The sequence below is a fragment of the Osmerus mordax genome, chromosome 5 (assembly GCF_038355195.1).
Source record: "Osmerus mordax isolate fOsmMor3 chromosome 5, fOsmMor3.pri, whole genome shotgun sequence".
Classification (NCBI taxonomy): Eukaryota; Metazoa; Chordata; class Actinopteri; order Osmeriformes; family Osmeridae; genus Osmerus; species Osmerus mordax.
The window spans coordinates 819918-847876 of record NC_090054.1 but is presented as its reverse complement, the minus strand read 5'-3'; the positions used below and the strand labels follow the sequence as shown (position 1 = coordinate 847876).

At 50.6% G+C, this 27959-nt stretch overlaps 1 protein-coding gene across 2 annotated transcripts; it reads right to left on the bottom strand.

Moving 5' to 3' along the window:
• Positions 1-1144: 1144 nt before the first annotated feature.
• ppp1r21 (protein phosphatase 1, regulatory subunit 21) lies at positions 1145-24467 on the bottom strand. 2 transcript variants are annotated; one of them, XM_067236757.1, is made up of 21 exons: positions 23936-24467; positions 22881-22949; positions 22046-22198; positions 21589-21690; positions 20155-20378; positions 18651-18745; positions 17899-17951; positions 15180-15329; positions 14968-15069; positions 14189-14277; positions 13563-13699; positions 11666-11758; positions 10159-10286; positions 9200-9352; positions 8745-8837; positions 6521-6769; positions 6390-6425; positions 6190-6306; positions 3274-3372; positions 2457-2585; positions 1145-2093 (listed from the first exon to the last, which is right to left on the bottom strand). In XM_067236757.1, exons 1-21 carry the CDS (start codon positions 23987-23989, stop codon positions 2064-2066), a joined length of 2355 nt encoding a protein of 784 aa, XP_067092858.1. In that variant the 5' UTR covers positions 23990-24467; the 3' UTR covers positions 1145-2063. The 2 variants fall into 2 exon arrangements, with proteins under 2 accessions (XP_067092858.1, XP_067092859.1); XM_067236758.1 differs by having other exon boundaries at positions 21589-21687.
• Positions 24468-27959: the final 3492 nt, after the last annotated feature.

Here is a 27959-nt window from a genome sequence, read left to right as displayed (position 1 = left end):
GGGGTCCGAGTTGTCCTGCTGTCAGACGGGGTCAGAGTTATCCTGCTGTGAGACTGGGTCAGGGTTATCCTGCTGTGAGACTGGGTCAGAGTTAACCTGCTCAGACTGGGTCATAGTTCACGTGCTGTCAGACTGGGTCAGAGTTCACGTGCTGTCAGACTGGGTCAGAGTTAACCTGCTGAGACAGGGTCAGAGTTATCCTGCTGTGAGACAGGGTCTGAGTTATCCTGCTGTCAGACTGGGTCAGAGTTAACCTGCTGTGAGACAGGGTCAGAGTTATCCTGCTGTCAGACGGGGTCAGAGTTATCCTGCTGTCAGACAGGGTCAGAGATATCCTGCTGTGAGACAGGGTCAGTTATCCTGCTGTCAGACTGGGTCAGAGTTAACCTGCTGTGAGACAGGGTCAGAGTTATCCTGCTGTCAGACGGGGTCAGAGTTATCCTGCTGTCAGACAGGGTCAGAGTTATCCTGCTGTGAGACAGTGTCAGAGTTATCCTGCTGTCAGACGGGGTCAGAGTTATCCTGCTGTCAGACGGGGTCAGAGTTATCCTGCTGTCAGACGGGGTCAGAGTTATCCTGCTGTCAGACAGGGTCAGAGTTATCCTGCTGTGAGACAGGGTCAGAGTTATCCTGCTGTCAGACGGGGTCAGAGTTATCCTGCTGTCAGACGGGGTCAGAGTTATCCTGCTGTCAGACAGGGTCAGAGTTATCCTGCTGTGAGACAGGGTCAGAGTTATCCTGCTGTCAGACGGGGTCAGAGTTATCCTGCTGTCAGACTGGGTCAGAGTTATCCTGCTGTCAGACTACATTTCAGTGTACATTTAAAACTGACAGTAGATTAAAACAGCTCTGCCTCTGGCAAGACTGGCTGTCTGACAAGACCACCACACACAAAATACTGTTCCCATGGAGACATAACGGAGTTGTAAAACTGGTGATCCCACAATCCGGTGTCTCCACTAGCAGTACCGGTTCTAGCACATTTGGCACCCTAGGCAAGTAATGTAATGTCATCACAATCTCTCCGCCAACCGGATATGTCGTACTTGGTTAGAGCAATAACATGTTTTAAGTCCTCAAAACAGTACATGTCTCAGGTTGTATTATTCTTAAAAGAACTGACGGAACAATAATGGATATAACATGATTTCATGAATATATATTCATATGGACACATTTTACATCCATTCATGATCGAGTACAAGTTTGGAGAATGTTGTGCTGTACACATGGCATTGTTGTTAGTGTACACACACACACTTTGGTGTTAAAACATCACATACAGAGGCAGACTCCATCCTTGTCTCTTCTGCCCCCTGGTGGAGGGGAGTGCTGCAGCAGGTAGACAACCTGCTTTAAGCTAACCTGTCCTGCTGTCTGTTAGCTCTATGCTCAATTAGCTCAGTCATATACGTTGATTTAAACACACCAGGTCAGGTACATAGGTCCCTAGCCCAGACGGCTTCCCATTTCATCGGTATAAAACAGTCAGAGTGTAAAACAGAAATGCTATTACAGTTCTGCGCCCCCCCAGTCACACTGGACCGACCAACACATTCTCTAGCAGTGACCACCCACTCATCCAGGTCAACATACATTCTCCTCCTCCCACCCAGAAACAAAAGTGAAATCACTGTTTCCATCGATGCCTCAGTCCTTCCTACACACACACGTACATTTGCATAAACCCTCAGTAACTCTAAGAATGTGATCTTTACAACTTGACTAGTGAGTAATCCTAGCCCTACTAACCCTGCTCCCTCCACCCCTCTCCATTTCTCCCTCCCTAACTTCATTCTTCCTTCCCTTCCTTTCTCTGCTCCCTCCACCCCTCTCCCTCCCTCCCGACTAGATTTCAGAAGCATGGATGACAAACTGCTCCTGTGTCCTCGATTGCCCCGGTCTGGCAGAGAGAGGAGCGGTTTGCAGGGTCTCTGGAATTCCTCCAGTGGAGAGGAGGAGGAGCAGGAGGAAGAGTCTCCATGGTTCAGCCTAAGGAGGTGCAGGTCTGGAGCAGGAGGAAAAGCAGGAGGAAGAGGAGGAGCAGCAGGAGGAGTCTGGTCCTAGCGGCCCTTGTTCTTCTTGGTGCTTCCCTGCAGGAAACATGACATTTACATTTAGTCATTTAGAAGACGCTCTTATCCAGAGCGACTTACAGTAAGTACAGGGACATTCCCCCCAAGGCAAGTAGGGTGAAGTGCCTTGCCCAAGGACACGTCATTTGGCATGGCCGGGAATTGAACCAGCAACCTTCTGATTAATAGCCCGATTCCCTAACAGCTCACCCATCTGACCCCCTATATACAGATGGGTCATAGGTCAGGGTCAGAAGTCAGACAGCACACAAGAAGTGTGTTTCCTAACATCAGATTATCAGATACTTTCAGCAGGAGGTTCTCATCACCAGCTTCCCAGGGGGAGGAGCCCGGGGCAGATGGGCGGGGCTAGGGCCGTACCTTGTTCCCCAGTTTGAGCGTGTCGATCTCTTCCCTCTGCTTGCTCAGCGTCTCGTTCATGCTGCACAGGTGGTCGCTCATCATGCTCAGCTGCTCCTCGTAGCTGCGCTTTATGGTGGACAGCTCATCCTGCAGGAATAGGGGGAGGGGACAGGTACTACATGGAACAGCAGGGGGACACAGCTCATCCTGCAGGAACAGGGGGACAGGTACTACATGGAACAGCAGGGGGACACAGCTCATCCTGCAGGAATAGGGGGGACAGGTACTACATGGAACAGCAGGGGGGGACCGCTCATCCTGCAGGAAAGGGGGGGGGACAGGTACTACATGGAACAGCAGGGGGGGACAGCTCATCCTGCAGGAACAGGGGGACAGGTACTAGTACTGTATTTGACGGAAAATAGGCCGCATTTTCTATAAACCGCATCCCACCAGAATGGCAACTTTGTGTTTGTAAATTGAAGTCTAGGCCGCACTGGAATATAGGCCGGCTGTTTATTTAACCAGCAACACACAATGGACAACTTGGATAGCCATCTAACTAGACAACATTCACAATCAGGGTGAACACTCAAATTATCTACACTACAGACCATAGCATTACACATATCAAAACAGAACGAACACAATAGATACTCCGAACAATGCTTATCTAACTAAGCTAATGCTCTTAACTTCGTAGCTTTTCAGCTTGCCATGGGGCATTCTGGGTACCAAGAACAGCAGGGGGACAGCTCATCCTGCAGGAAAAGGGGGGGACAGGTACTAGATAGAACAGCAGGGGGTCAACAACAGTGTTGTTGTTGTTGTTTACCTGCAGCCGTGTGATGTTCTGATTGGCCAGTCGGACCTCCTCCGCCAGGGCCTCCCGGGTCTTCTCAGCGATGGCCAGGCGCTTGGCAAGGGCCCGGCACTGGAGACAACACACACGTTACACCCCACACACACACACACACACACGTTACACCCCACACACATACACACACCACACACACACACACACGTTACACCCCACACACACAAACACACAAACACACGTTACACCCCACATACACACGTTACACACCACACACACACGTTACACCCCACACACGTTACACACCACACACACACGTTGCACACCACAAACACACGTTACACACCACACACACACACACGTTACACACCACACACACACGTTGCACACCACACACACACGTTACACCCCACACACACACGTTACACACCACACACACATTTAGTCATTTAGCAGACGCTGTTATCCCGAGCGACTTACAGTAAGTACAGGGACATTCCCCTGAGGCAAGTAGGTTGAAGTTCCTTGCCAAGGACACAACGTCATTTGACGCGGCCAAGAATCGAACCAGCGACCTTCTGATTACTAGCCCGATTCTCTAACACATTACACCGCACACACGCATTAAAGGGAGTCAGGTGGCTGAGCGGTGAGGGAATCGGGCTAGTAATCCGAAGGTTGCCAGTTCGATTCCCGGTCTAGTCAACTGACGTTGTGTCCTTGGGCAAGGCACTTCACCCTACTTGCCTCGGGGGAATGTCCCTGTACTTATTGTAAGTCGCTCTGGATAAGAGCGTCTGCTAAATGACTAAATGTAAATGTAAACCAAGGGGGTATTCCAGAAAGCGGGTTTAGTGAAAACCCTGAGTTGGTTAGCCCTTCGATGAGGCAAACTCTGAGTTTTCCGTTCCAGAAAGAGAGGTAACGTCAGTGTCCATGTTAACTAATTGAGAACGTAACCTGCTCGCTAGCAGGTTTTCCATAACAAACTGCATTTCTACCTATTCCCTCCAACTTTCTGAGCCTGATACAGTTGGCAGACATGGGGTGTCCTTTCCTGGTTCAGCCGACCGATCTCAAATTAAATGTAATTATCTTAGCCTTATGTCAGGATAGGATTATAAGACAGTGATTAGATGTGCTTTAATTCCCTGATGAACAGTCTACCTAAGTTAACGTTACCATTTTCTGTCAGACTCCATAAATTATGTTTGCAACATTCTCAGCCCTTAACATCGCTAATGTTACACACCGTGAACGTGCAGTCAGAACCGATCAAATGCTTTTTGACACTGAAATTAAGATTACATCATTTACATTTAATTAGGTCTTTATTGCCTACAAATAGAAATCTAACCATGAGTATTTATATATTGTTCCTACAATTAACATTATTCACCTGTGACCATGTAACTTGTGTTCCAGCAAATCATTTTCAAGATCAGCCTTTCTAATCTTTTGCCCTAAGTACAGCACCGCTTGGTCAGTTTTTGCACTTGCTTCATGAGATGCATTTTGTACAACTCCTTTACTGGTAACTGAGAATACATTAGATTACATAAAATTCCACAGTTCTACATGCAGAATTCACCTGTGATTAACTTAACATCTCACTCTGTGCAGCATCCATGCTCTCATCACTTCAGTGTACATTTAAAACTGACAATTCCACACAAGCCTGTAAACAAAGTACATGGGGAGAGAACTATCAGTAGCTACCATACATAAGCTTCTCTGCATCCCGTCTGTGGCAGCGAAATGAAAAGCATTCTGTTCGAGGTTACTTTTGCATTTTTCTTCTCTTTTCTGTACTTTTCTGCCTTCATCTTGCTGCAGGTCCTTTCAAACATACATTTCAGGACTTTTAAAACTCCAGCAAATAATTTTCAGCTAAATTTTCAAATTCTTCTGAATTATTTCTCTTTTTGAATTTTTCTTCTCTTTTCTGTAGTTTTATACCTCCGTCCAGCGCCAGCCCCTTTCAAAAATACCTTTCAGGCGCTTCAGCTTATAACTTTCTACAAACTTTTCACTATTTTCAGCTTTTTTAGCATGGTCAGCTATCCCCATTCAGGTTTTCAGCATTCTCACTGCTGTTTCGCAGGAACAGCCGTTTCTAGTTATTATTATTATTTATTTTCCCACCCCTAAATCTTCGTCAATATTTGGACTAAATAGACAACCTAGGTGTCAAAAGTTTCGTCTTGGTAGCGATTGAGTTGCTTGTATTTTTATTTACGTTCCGTTGCATGGTTTAGGCTCAAGTTTTTGTGGCGAAAAGTGAAGCTAACGGTGGCTAATTTGCTAGCCACAGTCACTGACGTTACTAACGTCACTACGTCACAAAAACACGCGTGATTACCTGTAGCAGAACATTCGTTTCGCATCTGTTAACTTGGGGGATAGCTAGGCTAACTATAGCTTTACTGCAAGGCAGCTGCAGAAACGCCACAAGAAAAGAGGCCAGGGTGATTTGGGCCGGTGGAGGATTTTTTTGTTGTTGACATTTGTCACGTTAGTCTATCTTCTCTTAAAGTAGGCTACACACGTTCTGCATTCTGACACCTCAGCCTCTGCATGGGTTGTACCATGTGAGGGAGTTCTCCCCTCCCAAATAGAGTTGGTTGGGTCCATAGCCCGTCTTTTCCAAAAAGTTTTTTCAGACAGGCTACGGATAGCTGGGCCGGGGGGCCCTACCGTAACGATACGCGTCAGCGAGGATAGATGGGAGCAGGGCCGGAGTGATGGCATCACTAGACAAGGGTTTTTGATAAACGTCTATGTTTATTTTACACAAAGCTCAATTAAACTATTTTGCGCTCAAATAATGGCCAAAACGACTTGCGTTAGCGACGTTGATGGAACACCCCCCTGATGTCCTCACATGTATGGTAAACTAACGTGTGTGTGTGTGTGTGTGAGAGTGAGTCTTACCTCAGCATGGAGGTGGACAGTCTTGCTGTCCGACAGCTGCAGCTGTGAGGTCAGCTCTGACACCCTCACCATGTAGTGGCTCTTAATCAGCTGCTCTCTGCTGGCCTCATCCCCGACCTACACGCACACACACAGAATATGGGAAAGAAGGCTTGTATGACTGGTGTGTGCTTGTGTGTGTGTGTGAGTGTGTGTCGTACCTCATCGTTTATGGGCGTGGTGGTCAGCATGCCAACCTGGTGACAGAGAACACAGTAAAACATGCTCTGCTGTGATTGGCTAGATTAGTTAGATAAACAGATAGGAAGAAAGAGAGAGAGAGAGGTCGTACCAGACTGGTGGAGAGCGTGGCCTCCCTCCCTGCTCCCTTCTCCTCCTGCTCCTCCTCCTCCTGGCATCCCGGGCCGGGGGGTCTGGGGGGCCCGGGGGCAGGGCCCCCCAGGGCGGAGCACAGCTGGGCCTGCAGCTCTGAGATGCGCTGGTTCTCCTTCTCCAGCCTCACCCGGCCCAGCTGGGCCTCCAGGAGCCAGTGCTCCTTCTCCTGCTCCAGACGAGCTATCTTCTCCTGGCCCTGATGCACCTGGGGGCCGGAAAGGAGGAGGAGGAGAGGTGAGAGAGGAAAGGTGCGAGAGAAGAGGGGAGGAGGAGGAGAGGTGAGAGAGAAAAGGTGAGAGAGAAAAGGTGAGAGAGAAGGGAGAAGGAGGGGTGAGAGAGGAGAGGTGCGAGACAAGAGAGGAGGAGGAGAGGTGAGAAAGAAGAGGTGAGAGAGAAGGGAGGAGGAGGGGTGAGAGGAAAGGTGCGAGACAAGAGAGGAGGAGGAGGAGAGGTGAGAGAGAAGAGAAAAGGAAGTGAGAGTAAGGAGGGGAGACAGAGAAGACAGGAGGGATGAGAGAGTATGTATGTACAGTTAGGTCCATAGGTCCAAGTATTTGGACATTGACACAATTTTCATCATTTTGGCTCTGTATACCACCACAATGGATTTGAAATGAAACAATCAAGATGTGCTTACACATGTGTGTAGGAATTACAACACATTTTATATGTGGCCCCCCCCGTTTTAAGGGACCAAAAATAATTGGATAAACTAACATAATCATAAATCTAATTGTCACTTTTAATACTTGGTTGCAAATCCTTTGCAGTCAATGACAGCCTGAAGTCTGGAACCCATAGACATCACCAGACGCTGGGTTTCGTCCCTGGTGATGCTCTGCCAGGCCTCTACTGCAACTGTCTTCAGTTCCTGCTTGTTCTTGGGGCATTTTCCCTTCAGTTTTGTCTTTAGCAAGTGAAATGCATGCTCAATTGGACTTAGGTCAGGTGATTGACTTGGCCATTGCAGAACATTCCACTTCTTTGCCTTAAAAACTCTTTGGTTGCTTTCGCAGTATGCTTCGGGTCATTGTCCATCTGTACTGTGAAGTGCCGTCCTATGAGTTCTGAAGCATTTGGCTGAATCTGAGCAGATAATATTGCCCGAAACACTTCAGAATTCATCCTACTGCTTTTGTCAGCAGTCACATCATCGATAAATACAAGGGAACCAGTTCCATTGGCAGCCATACATGCCCACGCCATAACACTACCTCCACCATGCTTCACTGATGAGGTGGTATGCTTTGGATCATGAGCAGTTCCTTCCCTTCTCCATACTCTTCTCTTCCCATCATTCTGGTACAAGTTGATCTTGGTCTCATCTGTCCATAGGATGTTGTTCCAGAACTGTACAGGCTCTTTTAGATGTTTTTTGGCAAACTCTAATCTGGTCTTCCTGTTTTTGAGACTCACCAATGGTTTACATCTTGTGGTGAACCCTCTGTATTTACTCTGGTGAAGTCTTCTCTTAATTGTTGACTTTGACACAGATACGCCTACCTCCTGGAGAGTGTTCTTGATCTAGCCAACTGTTGTGAAGGGGTTTTTCTTCACCAGGGAAAGAATTCTTCTGTCATCCACCACAGTTGTTTTCCGTGGTCTTCCGGGTCTTTTGGTGTTGCTGAGCTCACCAGTGCGTTCTTTCTTTTTAAGAATGTACCAAACAGTTGATTTGGCCACACCTAATGTTTTTGCTATCTCTCTGATAGGTTTGTTTTGATTTTTCAGCCTAACGATGGCTTGCTTCACTGATGGTGACAGCTCTTTGGACTTCATATTGAGAGTTGACAGCAACAGATTCCAAACACAAATACCATACTTGAAATGAACTCTAGACCTTTTATCTGCTCCTTGTCAATGAAATAACGAACTCCCTTTATGAGGGAATAACATACACCTGGCCATGGAACAGCTGAGCAGCCAATTGTCTTACTTTACAATTACTTTTGGTCCCTTATAAAGGGGGGGGGGCCACATATAAAATGTATTGTAATTCCTACACCGTTCACCTGATTTGGATGTAAATACCCTGAAATTAAAGTTGAAAGTCTGCACTTAAAGCACATCTAGATTGTTTCATTTCAAATCCATTGTGGTGGTATACAGAGCCAAAATGATGAAAATTGTGTCAATGTCCAAATACTTATGGACCTAACTGTATGTGTTTGTGTGTGTACCTGCTGTGTGAGACCCTCCCTGCTCTCTGTGGAGGAGGTCAGGATGTGCCGGTTGGACAGAGCCTCCCTATACGGCACGGACTCTGGCCTAGGCTGGAGACACACACACCACACACACACACCACACACAAACACACACATGCACACACACTACAGGTTATATGTGCTTGTCTGTCTGTGAGACTGCTACTCACAGTCTGATTGGTTCTGCTGCTACACATAATCTGATTGGTTCTGCTGCTACACACAGTCTGATTGGTTCTGCTGCTACACAGAATCTGATTGGTTCTGCTGCTACACACAGTCTGATTGGTTCTGCTGCTACACAGAATCTGATTGGTTCTGCTGCTACACACAGTCTGATTGGTTCTGCTGCTACACAGAATCTGATTGGTTCTGCTGCTACACACAGTCTGATTGGTTCTGCTGCTACACAGAATCTGATTGGTTCTGACCTTCCTGATGGTCAGCATGTAAGCGGCTGCCCTCCTCTTGTTTCCCAGCATGCTCTCTGCCTGCAGGGGGCTGAGGGTGCACGCACCACCCCTTGGCCCATACCCTGGAGACGCCGTGAAGAAGTCCAGGTTGTTACTGAAGAAGGTCGCCACCTGGAGGGAGGAGCACAGGAACTCATATTATAGTGACAGTAGGGACTCTTTATATTTAGCACATATACAGTGACAGTGCCATCTGGACAATGACATGGCTCTGGTCAACATAGCAGTGAATATAGCTGTATGAGATCAGTGTTTCCTCTAGGATTTATTTCAGCAGGGGCAGGGGGGTCTTTTGCCAGGAGGTGATGGTGAGGGAGGAGTGCGTGTGTGTGTACCATGTAGGAGGTGATGGTGAGGGAGGAGTGCGTGTGTGTGTGTACCATGTAGGAGGTGATGGTGAGGGAGGAGTGCGTGTGTGTGTACCATGTAGGAAGTGATGGTGAGGGAGGAGTGCGTGTGTGTGTGTACCTTGGAGGAGGTGATGGTGAGGGAGGAGTGCGTGTGTGTGTGTACCTTGGAGGAGGTGATGGTGAGGGAGGAGTGTGTGTGTACCTTGGAGGAGGTGATGGTGAGGGAGGAGTGCGTGTGTGTGTGTACCATGTAGGAGGTGATGGTGAGGGAGGAGTGCGTGTGTGTGTACCTTGTAGGAGGTGATGGTGAGGGAGGAGTGCGTGTGTGTGTACCTTGGAGGAGGTGATGGTGAGGGAGGAGTGTGTGTGTACCTTTTAGGAGGTGATGGTGAGGGAGGAGAGTGTGTGTACCTTGGAGGAGGTGATGGTGAGGGAGGAGTGTGTGTGTACCTTGGAGGAGGTGATGGTGAGGGAGGAGTGTGTGTGTACCTTGGAGGAGGTGATGGTGAGGGAGGAGTGTGTGTGTACCTTGGAGGAGGTGATGGTGAGGGAGGAGTGTGTGTGTACCTTGGAGGAGGTGATGGTGAGGGAGGACAGGGAGGAGAGGAGACACTCTGACGTGGTTCGCAGCTTCTGGGAGACGCTGGGAAGACCCTCCTCCAGACTGGCCTTCTGACTGTAGTGCTGAGAAAGTTCTGACACACACACGCGCACACGTTAGATCAACCAAGTTGGACAAGCACTACCTTACTTTCTATCCTATTTTATATTGTATAGTGTGGTTAAGAAATATTTCAAACAGTTTACATTTTCTAAATGTTATATTCAAGATTCTTATGTTTCTCGTACACACCTTCCTGCCACAATAAATTCCTTGTTTGTGTAAACTTAATAAAGCTGATTCTGATTCTGACCAGCTTCACTGTTTAATGGATTCAAAGGATCTTAACTAGTCACATGTAATGACATCTTCTTTCCCTAAACTGTTTGTATAGTGCTGTGTAAAGTACTGTGTATAGTGTTGTGTATAGTGCTGTGTAACGTGTTGTGTTATGATAAATGAAGCATAGCGCAAGTTCAGTCAGGCAAGTCCGCTCCCCGCACTCGGGCATCTTCTACAATGTTTCACTACTAACTCCCCCCACTAAGAACACTCCTCTTTCCCTCTTTCCTATGTTGGGCTGCCATATGGTTCAGTTCTGATTATCGCTCTCGTCTATCAATTAACGCTGTCGAAGAATCACATGATCATGCCTTTTATTAAGCTTATCTCCCCATGTAGTTTCTCCAGGCCATCAAGTGCGCGACCCTCCACCTCCCCGTCGCCGCCCGGTTCCTGTCTCTATCTTCGACTCATTGGTCGTCGGCTGCCGCCACCGCCACCAGTGTCTGGACTCCGTGGGGGATTCTTCTCGGATGTCGGGGGAATGTCCCTGTACTTACTGTAAGTCGCTCTGGATAAGAGCGTCTGCTAAAAAAATGACTAAATGTCAGGCAGGCGCCCGCTGATCTATGATTCCCCATGGGGTCTAAGCTCCAAACTTTGTAGTACAATTACCAGTCCGTAATAACATCACTCTACTCATACCTGGTCTCTCCTGATTGAAATAGTGCTATCACAAAAACCGGTACTCTGATACCAAGTTGGTACTCAAAAACAAAAAACTGTACGACTTTCTGAATTTAGGGTTGTACAAGGTCTACCCGGTACCCATGGAGTTGGGAATTTAGGACGCTGACAAGCACAGCGTTGCCAAAAAGATCTCACCAGAAGTCGCAAGTGGTCCTCTGAAAAGTCACTGAAAGTTGCTAGATTTGTCGCTAGCAGCTAGATTCGCTTTAGATTCGGGAAGGCAAAAGTCACTGAATTTAGCGACAAAGTTGTTCAATTGGCAACACTGGACAAGCATAAGACGCCGGCATGGCAACAAGCAGCTGCTGCTGTGGGGGCTCCACTAACACCTGTCCTCATTCTCTCTCCTCCTCCAGGGTACCTCAGGGTTGAGGTAAGTGTTGTGCTGAAGTACAGTAAGTGTTGTGTTGAAGTACAGTAAGTGTTGTGTGATTGGCTCACCTTGGAGGGCGTCATGGAGACTGTGCAGAGCAGCAGCCAGTTGAGTGAACGCTGCAGAACAGCTGCTCTGAGGCAGGGCCTGCTCCCTCTGAGCTGCACACACACAGAGACACACACACACAGAAACACACACACACAGACACACACACAGAGAGAGACACACACAGAGACGCACACACACAGACACAGACACACACACACACACACAGAGAGACACACACACAGAGAGACACACACACACAGAGAGACACACACACACAGAGAGACACACACACAGAGAGAGACACACACACAGAGAGAGACACACACACAGAGAGAGACACACACACAGAGAGAGACACACACACACAGAGAGAGAGACACACACACACAGAGAGAGACACACACACAGAGAGAGACACACACACACACAGAGACACATACAGAGACACACACAGAGACACACACACACACACAGAGACACACACACAGAGACACACACACAGAGACACACACACAGAGACACACACACACAGAGACACACACACAGAGAGAGACACACACACACACACAGAGAGACACACACAGAGACACACACACACACAGAGATATTGAAACATATCTTTACTTCCCAGAGTCTAGGAGAAAATTATATTGACCAACTATTCGTGTTTACTGGGGGTCAGATGGCTGAGCGGTTAGGGAGTCGGGCTAGTAATCAGAAGGTTGTTGGTTCGATTCCTACACTGATGTAGACATAGACTAATGTAGATATAGACTAACTAAACTGAAATAAGCTGAAATAGAGCAGAGAGACTTACAGAGCAGAGTTATATAGATCTAGAGCATGCAGACTTACAGGGCAGGGTGATATAGATCTAGAGCATACAGACTTGCAGGGCAGGGTGATATAGTTCTAGAGCAGACAGACTTACAGGACGATATACATCTAGAGCAGACAGACTTACAGGGCAGAGTGATATAGATCTAGAGCATACAGACTTACAGGGCAGAGTGATATAGATCTAGAGTAGACAGACTTACAGAGCAGGGTGATATAGATCTAGAGCAGACAGACTTACAGAGCAGAGTGATATAGATCTAGAGTAGACAGACTTACAGAGCAGGGTGATATAGATCTAGAGTAGACAGACTTACAGAGCAGGGTGATATAGATCTAGAGCAGACAGACTTACAGAGCAGGGTGATATAGATCTAGAGCAGACAGACTTACAGAGCAGGGTGATATAGATCTAGAGCAGACAGACTTACAGAGCAGGGTGATATAGATCTAGAGCAGACAGACTTACAGAGCAGGGTGATATAGATCTAGAGTAGACAGACTTACAGAGCAGGGTGATATAGATCTAGAGCAGACAGACTTACAGAGCAGGGTGATATAGATCTAGAGTAGACAGACTTACAGAGCAGGGTGATATAGATCTAGAGCAGACAGACTTACAGAGCAGGGTGATATAGATCTAGAGCAGACAGACTTACAGGGCAGGGTGATATAGATCTAGAGTAGACAGACTTACAGAGCAGGGTGATATAGATCTAGAGCAGACAGACTTACAGAGCAGGGTGATATAGATCTAGAGCAGACAGACTTACAGAGCAGGGTGATATAGATCTAGAGCAGACAGACTTACAGAGCAGGGTGATATAGATCTAGAGCAGACAGACTTACAGAGCAGAGTGATATAGATCTAGAGTAGACAGACTTACAGAGCAGGGTGATATAGATCTAGAGCAGACAGACTTACAGAGCAGGGTGATATAGATCTAGAGCAGACAGACTTACAGAGCAGGGTGATATAGATCTAGAGTAGACAGACTTACAGAGCAGGGTGATATAGATCTAGAGCAGACAGACTTACAGAGCAGGGTGATATAGATCTAGAGCAGACAGACTTACAGGGCAGGGCCAGCAGGGTGATGTAGCTCTGCAGCTTCAGGAAGATGGCCGTGACCCTGGTCAGGTCTCTCTGCAGATCTTGGTTCTTAGAGGAGAGAGCTGGAGGACACAGAGATGCCTCACATTCCTCCTGCAGGCTGCACACAGGAGGCAGGGTCACACACACACACACACACACCTCCTGCAGGCTGCACACAGGAGGCAGGGTCACACACACACACACACACACACCTCCTGCAGGCTGCACACAGGAGGCAGGGTCACACACACACACACACACACCTCCTGCAGGCTGCACACAGGAGGCAGGGTCACACACACACACACACACCTCCTGCAGGCTGCACACAGGAGGCAGGGTCACACACACACACACCTCCTGCAGGCTGCACACAGGAGGCAGGGTCACACACACACACACCTCCTGCAGGCTGCACACAGGAGGCAGGGTCACACACACACACACACACACCTCCTGCAGGCTGCACACAGGAGGCAGGGTCACACACACACACACACCTCCTGCAGGCTGCACACAGGAGGCAGGGTCACACACACACTCACACACCTCCTGCAGGCTGCACACAGGAGGCAGGGTCACACACACACACACACACACTCCTGACCTCTTGAGCTGGTAAGGTAGAATCTTCTGGAGGAAGTGTGTGTATGATGAGAAGTGATCTGCAAATTCCTTCAGCTTCACCACAGTTTCCTGTCAATCAAACACAGCACAGATCAGCCTGTCAATCAAACACAGCACAGATCAGCCTGTCAATCAAACACAGCACAGATCAGCCTGTCAATCAAACACAGCACAAATCAGCCTGTCAATCAAACACAGCACAGATCAGCCTGTCAATCAAACACAGCACAGTTCAGCCTGTCAATCAAACACAGCACAGATCAGCCTGTCAATCAAACACAGCACAGATCAGCCTGTCAATCAAACACAGCACAAATCAGCCTGTCAATCAAACACAGCACAGATCAGCCTGTCAAACACAGCACAGCACAGTTCAGCCTGTCAATCAAACACAGCACAGTTCAGCCTGTCAATCAAACACAGCACAAATCAGCCTGTCAATCAAACACAGCACAGATCAGCCTGTCAATCAAACACAGCACAGTTCAGCCTGTCAATCAAACACAGCACAGATCAGCCTGTCAATCAAACACAGCACAGATCAGCCTGTCAATCAAACACAGCACAAATCAGCCTGTCAATCAAACACAGCACAGATCAGCCTGTCAATCAAGCACAGCACAGTTCAGCCTGTCAAACACAGCACAGTTCAGCCTGTCAATCAAACACAGCAAATTTCAGGGACCTGGAACGGTACATTCAGCGGTATACTCCACAATGACCTCCATCCTCCTCCTCAACCACCCACCCTACCCTCACCAGTACAGTGACCGTGTCCTCTGTGATGCTGTGGTGCAGTTGCAGCAGTCCGTCCTCTAGGGGGCGCACATACGCTGCGTTCTCATGCAGGTACTGGGAGAACTGCAGGGGGAAAGGGCTGCAAGTTAAATCCCAGCGGGTCGGGAGTCTGGGGTCGGGAGTCTGGGGTCGGGAGTCTGGGGTCGGGAGTCTGGGGTCGGGAGTCTGCTAACCCTCTGGTTGAGTGGGGAGATGGGCTGGATGGAGGAGTCCAGGGGGTAGATGTGCAGTCTCTGCTCGGTGTAGGAGTGGAAGTTCAGCAGAGCAGCAACCAGGTCCTTGACCAGCAACACAGCCTGACCAGCCACATCCCTCGCCTTCAACTGGAGGAGGAGGAGCAAGAGGAGGAGGAGGAGAGAAGGAGAGGAGAGAAGAGAGGAGGTGGAGGAGAGAAGAGGACAAGTGGAGAAGGGGAGGAGGTGGAGCGAGAAGTTAGGATTAGTAAGAAACTGTATCAGTGTTCGGACACTAGTGATGGTCTAGTAGTGATGGTTTAGTAGTGTTGGGTTAGTAATGTTGGTCTAACAATGTTGGTTAACAGTCTTGGGTAAGTAGTGCTGGTCTAGTAGGGTTGGGTTAGTAGTGCTGGTCTAGTAGTGTTGGCTAATAGTGTTGGGTAAGTAGTGCTGGTCTAACAGTGTTGGGTAAGTAGTGCTGGTCTAGTAGTGTTGGGTAATAGTGTTGGGTAAGTAGTGCTGGTCTAACAGTGTTGGGTAAGTAGTGCTGGTCTAGTAGTGTTGGGTAAGTAGTGTTGGTCTAGTAGTGTTGGGTAAGTAGTGTTGGGGTAACAGTGTTGAGTAAGTAGTGCTGGTCTAACAGTGTTGGGTAAGTAGTGCTGGTCTAGTAGTGTTGGGTAAGTAGTGTTGGTCTAACAGTGTTGGGTAAGTAGTGCTGGTATAGTAGTGTTAGGTAAGTAGTGTTGGGGTAACAGTGTTGGGTAAGTAGTGCTGGTCTAACAGTGTTGGGTAAGTAGTGCTGGTCTAACAGTGTTGGGTAAGTAGTGCTGGTCTAACAGTGTTGGGTAAGTAGTGCTGGTCTAGTAGTGTTGGGTAAGTAGTGTTGGTCTAACAGTGTTTGGTAAGTAGTGCTGGTCTAACAGTGTTTGGTAAGTAGTGCTGGTCTAACAGTGTTGGGTAACAGTGTTTGGTAACAGTGTTGGGTAAGTAGTGTTGGTCTAACAGTGTTGGGTAAGTAGTGTTGGGTAAGTAGTGTTGGTCTAACAGTGTTGGGTAACAGTGTTGGGTAACAGTGTTGGGTAAGTAATGTTGGTCTAACAGTGTTGGGTAACAGTGTTGGGTAAGTAATGTTGGTCTAACAGTGTTGGGTAAGTAGTGTTGGTCTAACAGTGTTGGGTAACAGTGTTTGGTAAGTAATGTTGGTCTAACAGTGTTGGGTAACAGTGTTGGGTAAATAGTGTTGGTCTAACAGTGTTGGGTAACAGTGTTGGGTAAGTAGTGTTGGGGATGGGAAGATTCACCGGTTTGCATCGATGCATCGGCATAAAAGCTCACGATGCGATGGCCCGGATCAAAAAAGTGTGCACCGGATACAAATGTGAGATGAAATCGCGATGCATCGTTTCTAACATTTTTGCATCGGTATAATCCGATGTATTTATATAGAATCGTGTGTAGGCGAACACCATTTAGTATTTAGAAATGTGACCAATGATTTGTGACCAATCATTTTATATTTAGATAGATTCCTCCTCTCGCGCTCATCTCCACTGCTGTCAGTGGCCGATTCTTGTCAAGTCTCTCGGCCAAGTTTCGCGCGAGTTGGAGGCGTGTTCGGGCGAGTGTTATCATGGCGAATTACACGTTCCTACGAATGGCAATAAATCCAAGGTTTGGCAACACTTCGGATTTTACAAGAAAGATGGGCAATTTGACAAGACCCATGCAATTGGCAAGATATGTCGTGCTGCTATAAAGTATACATGGAGCACGGCTAATTTAGGTAGTCACCTGAAGAGGCTACATGGTATTTGTAATAGTTTACCCTTTTTTACATTCAGAGAACACAACAGGAAATAAGGGCTGGTTTAAGGCAAGGTCCAGGCCTGATGTTATTTTATCTTTTGTCAGAGACTGCTTAATATGTGAAGTAAACCTTTCACTTGTTTAGTTAATTGATGATTTGCTGTCTGACAAATAAATCATTATGTACCATATTAAATTGCATAGCATCATATTCTTTTGCATCGCATCTCATTGAATTGCATCGTGTCGAATTGCACTGCATTGCAATAGGGGTGATTCGTATCGCATTAGTAGTTGCTTTTATGTATCTTTAATGTATCGGATCGTTGGCAGTGCATCGAGATGTGTATCGCATCGTCCTCAGTGATGGAGATGCACATCCCTAGTAAGTAGTGCTTGTCTAGTAGTGTTGGGTAAGTAGTGCTGGTCTAGTAGTGTTGGGTAAGTAGTGTTGGTCTAACAGTGTTGGGTAACAGTGTTTGGTAACAGTGTCGGGTAAGTAGTGTTGGTCTAACAGTGTCGGGTAAGTAGTGTTGGTCTAACAGTGTTGGGTAAGTAGTGTTGGTCTAACAGTGTTGGGTAAGTAATGTTGGTTAACAGTGTTAGTTAACAGTGTTGGTTAACAGTGTTGGTTAACAGTGTTGGTTAACAGTGTTGGGTAAAAGTGTTGGGTAAGTAGTGCTGGTCTAGTAGTGTTGGGTAACAGTGTTAAGTAAGTAGTGCTGGTCTCGTAGTGTTGGGTAACAGTGTTGGGTGAGTAGTGCTGGTCTCGTAGTGTTGGGTAACAGTGTTGGGTAAGTTGTGCTGGTCTAGTAGTGTTGGGTAACAGTGTTGGGTAAGTAGTGCTGGTCTAGTAGTGTTGGGTAACAGTGTTGGGTAAGTAGTGCTGGTCTAGTAGTGTTGGTCTCACCTGGTGCCGCCGGTTGTGTGGAGGAACATTTAAACTGTTGAAGTGATGATACTCTGGAGAGGAAGAAGAACACAGTACAGTTTCTCCAGGTGGATGTGAGGGTTAGAAGAGCCCTACAGACGTACTGTATAAACAACAGGCCCTACAGACGTACTGTATAAACAACAGGCCCTACAGACGTACTGTATAAACAGCAGGCCCTACAGACGTACTGTATAAACAACAGGCCCTACAGACGTACTGTATAAACAGCAGGCCCTACAGACGTACTGTATAAACAACAGGCCCTACAGACGTACTGTATAAACAGCAGGCCCTACAGACGTACTGTATAAACAACAGGCCCTACAGACGTACTGTATAAACAACAGGCCCTACAGACGTACTGTATAAACAGCAGGCCCTACAGACGTACTGTATAAACAACAGGCCCTACAGACGTACTGTATAAACAGCAGGCCCTACAGACGTACTGTATAAACAGCAGGCCCTACAGACGTACTGTATAAACTGCAGGCCCTACAGACGTACTGTATAAACTGCAGGCCCTATAGACGTACTGTATAAACTGCAGGCCCTATAGACATACTGTATAAACTGCAGGCCCTACAGACGTACTGTATAAACTGCAGGCCCTACAGACGTACTGTATAAACTGCAGGCCCTATAGATGTACTGTATAAACTGCAGGGCCTACAGACGTACTGTATAACAAATACACACAACAGAAGAAAGGAGTGTGGCTAGCTTACGGGTGTCGTTGAAGGGCACCTTCTCCTGGATCACACTGCTGTTCTCCTGCACCTGTCTGCTCAGCTCCACCTGGCACCCGCTCAGCTGCTGCTGGCTGCAGGGGCACAGTACACCCACGTCTGTCCAGGTGTGTGTGTGTACAGGTGCGTGTGTCCAGGTGTGTGTATCCAGGTATGTGTGTCCAGTTGTGTGTGTCCGTGCGTGTGTCCAGGTGTGTGTACGTGTGTCCAGGTGTGTGTGTGTGTGTGTATTCAGGCGTGTGTGTGTGTGTCCAGGTGCTTGTGTCCAGGTGTGTGTCCATGTAGGTGTGTGTGTGTCCAGGTATGTGTGTCCAGATGTGTGTGTGTGTGTGTGTCCAGGTGTGTGTGTCTGTCCAGGTGTGTGTGTGTGTGTATTCAGGTGTGTGTGTGTCCAGGTGCTTGTGTCCATGTGTGTGTCCAGGTATGTGTGTGTGTCCAGGTGTGTGTGTGTGTCCAGGTGTGTCCAGGTGTGTGTGTGTGTCCAGGTGTTAGTGTGTGTCCAGGTGTTAGTGTGTGTCCAGGTGTTAGTGTGTGTCCAGGTGTTTGTGTGTGTCCAGGTGTGTGTGTGTCCAGGTGTGTGCGTGTCCAGGTGTGTGTGCGTGTCCAGGTGTGTGTGCGTGTCCAGGTGTGTGTGTGTGTCCAGGTGTGTGTGTGTGTCCAGGTGTGTGTGTGTCCAGGTGTGTGTGTGTCCAGGTGTGTGCGTGTCCAGGTATGAGTGCGTGTCCAGGTGTGTGTGTGTGTCCAGGTGTTTGTGTGTGTCCAGGTGTGTGTGTGTGTCCAGGTGTGTGTGTGTGTCCAGGTGTGTGTGTGTGTCCAGGTGTTTGTGTGTGTCCAGGTGTGTGTGTGTGTCCAGGTGTGTGCGTGTCCAGGTGTGTGTGCGTGTCCAGGTGTGTGTGCGTGTCCAGGTGTGTGTGTGTCCAGGTGTGTGTGTGTGTCCAGGTGTGTGTGTGTCCAGGTGTGTGTGTGTGTCCAGGTGTGTGTGTGTCCAGGTGTGTGTGTGTCCAGGTGTGTGCGTGTCCAGGTATGAGTGCGTGTCCAGGTGTGTGTGTGTGTCCAGGTGTTTGTGTGTGTCCAGGTGTGTGTGTGTGTCCAGGTGTTTGTGTGTGTCCAGGTGTGTGTGTGTGTCCAGGTGTTTGTGTGTGTCCAGGTGTGTGTGTGTGTCCAGGTGTGTGCGTGTCCAGGTGTGTGTGCGTGTCCAGGTGTGTGTGCGTGTCCAGGTGTGTGTGCGTGTCCAGGTGTGTGTGTGTCCAGGTGTCCAGGTGTGTGTGTGTCCAGGTGTGTGTGTGTCCAGGTGTGTGTGTGTCCAGGTGTGTGTGTGTCCAGGTGTGTGTGTGTGTCCAGGTGTGTGTGTGTGTCCAGGTGTGTGTGTGTCCAGGTGTGTGTGTGTGTCCAGGTGTGTGTGTGTGTGTCCAGGTATGTGTGTGTGTCCAGGTATGTGTGTGTCCAGGTGTGTGTGTGAGTGTGTCCAGGTGTGTGCGCTCACCACTCTTCCGCCCGGGCCCTGCACTCCCGGGCCTCTCTCTCCAGGGAGTGAGCCTTGAGCTCCAGGCGTGCGGTCTCCTGGGCCAGCCGGTCCTCCCCAAGGGCACACCTGGCCCTGAGCCCTTCCAGCTGGGCCTCCACCCGCTCACGCTCCTGCTGCAGCTCTTCCACAAGCGCCTCCAGCTGGGACAGCTGACGCTGGTGCTGCTCCCCCGCCTCGTAGAACTGGGAGAGGACCAGGGACCAGAACACACTGTTTATGGCCTCCGATCCCCTCCTCTTCTCCTCCCTGCGCCCCCTCTCGCCTCTTCCTCTCCTTCCTGTCCCCCTACTTCCTGTCCCCCTCCTTCCTGTCTCCCTCCTCTCTGTCCCCCTCCTCCCTGTCCCCCTCCTCCCTGTCCCCTCCTCCCTGTCCCCTCCTCCCTGCCCCCCCTCCTCCCTGTCCCCCTCCTCCCTGTCCCCTCCTCCCTGCCCCCCCTCTCGCCTTCTCCTCTCCTTCCTGTCCCCCTACTTCCTGTCCCCCTCCTCCCTGTCCCCCTCCTCCCTGTCCCCCTCCTCCCTGCCCCCCCTCCTCCCTGCCCCCCCTCTCGCCTTCTCCTCTCCTTCCTGTCCCCCTCCTCCCTGTCCCCTCCTCCCTGTCCCCCTGTCCCCTCCTCCCTGTCCCCCTCTCCCCTCCACCCTGTCCCCCTCCACCCTGTCCCCCTCTCCCCTCCACCCTGTCCCCCTCTCCCCTCCTCCCTGTCCCCCTCCACCCTGTCCCTCTCTCCCTCCCTCCCTGTCCCCCTCTCCCCTCCTCCCTGTCCCCCTCTCCCCTCCTCCCTGTCCCCCTCCTCCCTGTCCCCCTCCACCCTGTCCCCCTCCACCCTGTCCCCCTCCACCCTGTCCCCCTCCACCCTGTCCCTCTCCACCCCGTCCCCCTCTCCCCTCCTTCTTGTCCCCCTCTGCCCCCCACCCCGTCCCCCTCTCCCCTCCACCCCGTCCCCCTCTGCCCTCCACCCCGTCCACCTCTCCCCTCCACCCCGTCCCCCTCTCCCCTCCACCCCGTCCCCCTCTCCCCTCCTCCCCGTCCCTTTCTCCCCTCCTCCCCGTCCCTCTCTCCCCTCCACCCCGTCCCTCTCTCCCTCCCTCCCCGTCCCCCTCTCCCATCCTCCCCGTCCCCCTCTCCCGTCCCCCTCTCCCCTCCACCCCGTCCCCCTCTCCCCTCCACCATGTCCCCCTCTCCCTCTCCCCTCCACCCCGTCCCCCTCTCCCCTCCACCATGTCCCCCTCTCCCCGTCCCCCTCTCCCCTCCACCATGTCCCCCTTTCCCCTCCTCTGTCCCCCTCTCCCCTCCTCCCTGTCCCCCTCTCCCCTCCTCCCTGTCCTCCTTTCCCCTCCTCCCTGTCCTCCTTTCCCCTCCTCTGTCCCCCTCTCCCCTCCTCCCTGTCCCCCTCACCTGAATGTGCAGTCTCTCGTTCTCCTCAATCTTCTTCTGCAGGTCTTCATCAAACACAATCTGGGTTTGACCCTGCTGGGAAGGAGAGTCTCCTTTACCCTGCTGAGACACACAGTGGAGGCTGTAGACTACACCCTTTACCCTGAGACAGGAGGTACAGGCTGTAAACTACACCCTTTACCCTGAGACAGGAGGTACAGGCTGTAGACTACACCCTTTACCCTGAGACAGGAGGTACAGGCTGTAAACTACATCCTTTACCCTGAGACAGGAGGTACAGGCTGTAAACTACATCCTTTACCCTGAGACAGGAGGTACAGGCTGTATACTACACCCGCCAACTTCAGTCAAGCTCTTTTGTGCAGCTGCTAAATGCTAATTGTAAACAGCCTGCCAGCCATTCCTCCCTCCCATCCTCTTGTAGGGCATTCACATATGCCCCGGCTCTGAGCCCCACCTTGGTCCTCCTGCCCCCCCCCCGGGCCTCGCTGGCAGACAGCTCCTCCTGTAGCAGCTCCACCCTCCTGGTCAGCTGCTGGTTCCTGAAGCTCAGACTGTCCATCTCCTGCTCTGCCTTCCTGAGGCTCTGCTCCCTCTGCTTCACCTGGTCCTGGGTGGGGGGGGGGGGGGGGGGGGGGGGGGGTGCTGTTTATTTCACTATATATAATGTGTCATACATTTTACATAAAAAATCAAGACAGCAATGTGAATTCTGTTATCAATTTGTTTAGTTTTTATTACAAAAACACAACAAAAAGTACAGATAAGATTACCATTAGAGTACCGGATTGATAAGCAGTATCGGAAACAGTAATACCGTTAAAATCTAAATGATACGCATCATTAGTCAGGGGTGAGTGTCTCAGGGATGAGTGTGTCAGCGGTGAGTGTGTCAGCGGTGAGTGTGTCAGCGGTGAGTGTGTCAGGGGTGAGTGTGTCAGGGGTGAGTGTGTCAGGGGTGAGTGTGTCAGGGGTGAGTGTGTCAGGGGTGAGTGTGTCAGGGTCAGGGGTGAGTGTCTCAGTGGTGAGTGTGTCAGGGGTGAGTGTGTCAGGGTCAGGGGTGAATGTGTCAGGGTCAGGGGTGAGTGTGTCAGGGTCAGGGGTGAGTGTGTCAGGGTCCGGGGAGAGTGTGTCAGGGTCCGGGGAGAGTGTGCCAGGGGTGAGTGTGTCAGGGTCAGGGGTGAGTGTGTCAGGGTCCGGGGAGAGTGTGTCAGGGTCCGGGGAGAGTGTGTCAGGGTCCGGGGAGAGTGTGTCAGGGGTGAGTGTGTCAGGGTCAGGAGTGAGTGAGCTACCTTCAGAGCCGTGGAGCTGGCCTGTTCATCCACCACAGCCTTCTTCAGGACCTGGTTCTGGGCTCTGAGCTGGGCCAGAGGAGAGACATGAGGCCTTCTTCAGCAGATGATCCCAGCATTTCTACTGTAAGTACTGCACTGTAAGCTCTCTTCTACTGAACTATACTGCAAGTTTGGAAGAGGGGCTCAAAACGGATCTGTGCTCATTGAAGTCCATAGTAACTGGACCCCCCCCCCCCCTCCCTGGACTCGTGGACTAGTTTGAGTCAAATGAGCCTGTTCCTCCCAGAGAGTAAATACAACTTCAGCAGTTTCAGTCTATACAGGTCCATGACTCTGACCACTGAGATACAGTAGGAACTTTGCACATCTGATCTGGATCTTCTGCTGTACTTTCTAAATGGACTATTTGTAAATTGCTTTGTATAAAACATCTGTTAAATTAACAAAATATCAAAAGAGAATGTATCATAACAGGAAACAGTTGTGCTGGAGGGGGAGGAGGGGCTGAACAGGAAACAGCAGACACCCTGTCAGCTGACTGACACCATACACCCATGCACTCGCTCAGCTCTTCAGGATACTCATTCAGATTTCATATTAACTAAAACGAGTCACTCATTTATAGTACTGGTTATAAAGTGATATAGGGTGTAATAGCCTTGTTTTGCTGACATGAGAAATTGGGGGGGTTAGAGCGCATCTTAGGTGACTTCCCATTCTGATTCTGATTCACTCTGTACAGTGTGGCTTACAATCACCACACGACACCAGTCATTTGTAAGACCTACATCCACTGAGGTAGATCTTGGTCTTGCTATTTTATAGGCATTCTGTTAACCGAAATACTGTCCAAATCCAGGCAGACAAAAGGGTCTGCGCCGAATATCTACCGAATATAGCTGGCTAGCTCCGTCTAGAAGGGTAAATAGCAAACAGCAGTAAACAGTAAATCGTAAACAGCAGCCATTTCTACCTAGTGAAAACAAAGATCTAGTCTAGCTAGATAATATAATTATGTCGCTCCAACATCAGCTGGCATTGCTAGCACTTACCTTGGAATACTCCTGGGCCAACTTGCTGTATTTCGCTTGAAGGTCTCCAGCCATTTCTGACTACTTCTGCAGGCTGCTTAGCGAGACTGTGATGAACGATAGACGACTAGCTATGTATGCTATGCTAAGCTAGTTAGTTGCACAGAAATGACAACCGCAGCAAATAAGCTACTTAGCTGGCGGGCTATCTAGCTACCGTTACGTTCTTATGACAGCAGCACTATCACCGGCATTGATGAGGAAATGCTAAGTGATCATCTGACTACTAACGCCGGATGTCATTTCAACTGAATGCACCTTGTTAGCTAGCTCGATAACTGGTCAGACATCTGCTAAGCACTACTGTAGCGTCTGGTCTCGTCTGTTATTTTCTGCTCTAGTCTAGGTAACTACTGTAAGGTACAACGCCCAGTCTACACTTGACTTCGCTTCATACAATAATTTCCCTACAGTAATAGAGCTAGCGTTGACACGCCAATGTTCAAATCGGTTCCATTTCAAATGTCTGTAACCTATCCATTATAGCTATAGACTTATCCGGGCGGCTGTCAAAGGCCAGGCCAATGAGTTTGGGTTCAAAGTTCACAAAAATAAAAAATGTGAGACCTGAAAAATATGACCTCTGGCGGCGGGAAGAGCTCATCACTCTTTTTACTAACGAAAGACAGCCATATACAGAGACACGATTTCATCAATGTCTCCCTTCCTGTACTTCGTCGAGCCAATCCTTTTCTTCATTTGATCGGATCCAAAGACATGGAAAATGTGACAAAAATGTAGAGGTTTCCAGGACAAATACTTGATATTTGGGTTATTGTCCAGGACATTCACTTGTAGAACAGAACAAAGAACTAGAGGTGAGGAAGTGAGTCTACTGTGAGGGAGCTGTGGGAGAGGTGATCATCAGTGTCACAAAAGATGAGCTCAGGCCTTCAAGCATGGTTCACCAGTATTGGCTCTCATGAAATATGCAGAAATAATCATGAAATCAATTATTTTATGAAGTATATGCTTTTATTTGTCCAAATGGCATATCTTTTGAGTGCATCCATGAGTGCTACAGCCTAGTATGAAATAGTGTGGCTGCTGACTGACACAGGAGAGCAGCATTGTGGGAGAGAGGGAGGAGGTGAAGAGGAGAGACAGAGGGAGGAGGGGGAGAGGAGAGACAGAGGGAGGAAGGGGCCAGGAGAGACAGAGGGAGGAGGGGGAGAGGAGAGACAGAGGGAGGAGGGGAGAGGAGAGACAGAGGGAGGAGGTGGAGAGGAGAGACAGAGGGAGGAGAGGGAGAGGAGAGACAGAGGGAGGAGGTGGAGAGGAGAGACAGAGGGAGGAGGGGGAGAGGAGAGACAGAGGGAGGAGGGGGAGAGGAGAGACAGAGGGAGGAAGGGTAGAGAAGAGGAGGACAGAGTGAGGAGGGAGAGAGGAGAGGAGGGGGAGAGGAGAGACAGAGGGGAGGAGGGGGAGAGGAGAGACAGAGGGAGGAGGGGGAGAGGAGAGACAGAGGGAAGAGGGGGAGAGGAGAGACAGAGGGAGAAGAGGAGAGACAGAGTGAGGAGGGAGAGAGGAGAGACAGAGGGAGGAGGGGAGAGGACAGGAGAGGGAGGAGGGGGAGAGAAGAGACAGAGGGAGGAGGGGGAGAGGAGAGACAGAGGGAGGAAGGGTAGAGAAGAGGAGAGACAGAGGGAGGAGGGGGAGAGAAGCGGAGAGGGAGGAGGGGGAGAGGAGAGACAGAGGGAGGAGGTGGAGAGGAGAGACAGAGGGAGGAGGGGGAGAGACAGAGGGAGGAGGGGGAGAGGAGAGGGAGGGAGGAGGGGGAGAGAAGCGGAGAGGGAGGGGGAGAGGAGAGACAGAGGGAGGAGGGGGAGAGGAGAGACAGAGGGAGGAAGGGTAGAGAAGAGGAGAGACAGAGGGAGGAGGGGGAGAGAAGCGGAGAGGGAGGAGGGGGAGAGAAGAGACAGAGGGAGGAGGGGGAGAGAAGAGGAGAGGGAGGAGGGGGAGAGGAGAGACAGAGGGAGGAGGGGGAGAGAAGAGACAGAGGGAGGAGGAGGAGGGAAGAGGAGGACAGAGTGAGGAGGGAGAGAGAAGAGACAGAGGGAGGAGGGGGAGAGAAGAGGAGAGACAGAGGGAGGAGGGGAGAGAAGAGGAGAGACAGAGTGAGGAGGGAGAGAGGAGAGACAGAGGGAGGAGGGGAGAGAAGAGGAGAGACAGAGGGAGGAGGGGGAGAGAAGCAGAGAGGGAGGAGGGGGAGAGAAGAGACAGAGGGAGGAGGGGGAGAGAAGAGGAGAGGGAGGAGGGGGAGAGGAGAGACAGAGGGAGGAGGGGGAGAGAAGAGACAGAGGGAGGAGGAGAGAAGAGGAGGATAGAGTGAGGAGGGAGAGAGGAGAGACAGAGGGAGGAGGGGAGAGAAGAGGAGAGACAGAGTGAGGAGGGAGAGAGGAGAGACAGAGGGAGGAGGGGAGAGAAGAGGAGACAGAGGGAGGAGGGGGAAGAAGAGGAGAGGGAGGAGGGGGAGAGGAGAGACAGAGGGAGGAGGGGGAGAGGAGAGGGAGGGAGGAGGGGGAGAGAATAAGAGAGGGAGGAGGGGGAGAGAAGAAGAGACAGAGGGAGGAGGGGGAGAAAAGAGGAGAGGGAGGAGGGGGAGAGGAGAGACAGAGGGGAGGAGCGGGAGAGGAGAGACAGATGGAGGAGGGGGATAGAAGAGGAGAGACTGAGGGAGGAGGGGGAGAGGAGAGACAGAGGGAGGAGGGGGAGAGGAGAGACAGAGGGAGGAAGGGGACAGGAGAGACAGAGGGAGGAGGGGGAGAGGAAAGACAGAGGGAGGAGGGGGAGAGGAGAGACAGAGGGAGGAGGTGGAGAGGAGAGACAGAGGGAGGAGGGGGAGAGGAGAGACAGAGGGAGGAGGTGGAGAGGAGAGACAGAGGGAGGAGGGGGAGAGGAGAGACAGAGGGAGGAGGGGGAGAGGAGAGACAGAGGGAGGAAGGGTAGAGAAGAGGAGGACAGAGTGAGGAGGGAGAGAGGAGAGGAGGGGGAGAGGAGAGACAGAGGGGAGGAGGGGGAGAGGAGAGACAGAGGGAGGAGGGGGGAGAGGAGAGACAGAGGGAAGAGGGGGAGAGGAGAGACAGAGGGAGAAGAGGAGAGACAGAGTGAGGAGGGAGAGAGGAGAGACAGAGGGAGGAGGGGAGAGGACAGGAGAGGGAGGAGGGGGAGAGAAGAGACAGAGGGAGGAGGGGGAGAGGAGAGACAGAGGGAGGAAGGGTAGAGAAGAGGAGAGACAGAGGGAGGAGGGGGAGAGAAGCGGAGAGGGAGAGGAGAGACAGAGGGAGGAGGTGGAGAGGAGAGACAGAGGGAGGAGGGGGAGAGACAGAGGGAGGAGGGGGAGAGGAGAGGGAGGGAGGAGGGGGAGAGAAGCGGAGAGGGAGGGGGAGAGGAGAGACAGAGGGAGGAGGGGGAGAGGAGAGACAGAGGGAGGAAGGGTAGAGAAGAGGAGAGACAGAGGGAGGAGGGGGAGAGAAGCGGAGAGGGAGGAGGGGGAGAGAAGAGACAGAGGGAGGAGGGGGAGAGAAGAGGAGAGGGAGGAGGGGGAGAGGAGAGACAGAGGGAGGAGGGGGAGAGAAGAGACAGAGGGAGGAGGAGGAGGGAAGAGGAGGACAGAGTGAGGAGGGAGAGAGAAGAGACAGAGGGAGGAGGGGGAGAGAAGAGGAGAGACAGAGGGAGGAGGGGAGAGAAGAGGAGAGACAGAGTGAGGAGGGAGAGAGGAGAGACAGAGGGAGGAGGGGAGAGAAGAGGAGAGACAGAGGGAGGAGGGGGAGAGAAGCAGAGAGGGAGGAGGGGGAGAGAAGAGACAGAGGGAGGAGGGGGAGAGAAGAGGAGAGGGAGGAGGGGGAGAGGAGAGACAGAGGGAGGAGGGGGAGAGAAGAGACAGAGGGAGGAGGAGAGAAGAGGAGGATAGAGTGAGGGGGGAGAGAGGAGAGACAGAGGGAGGAGGGGAGAGAAGAGGAGAGACAGAGTGAGGAGGGAGAGA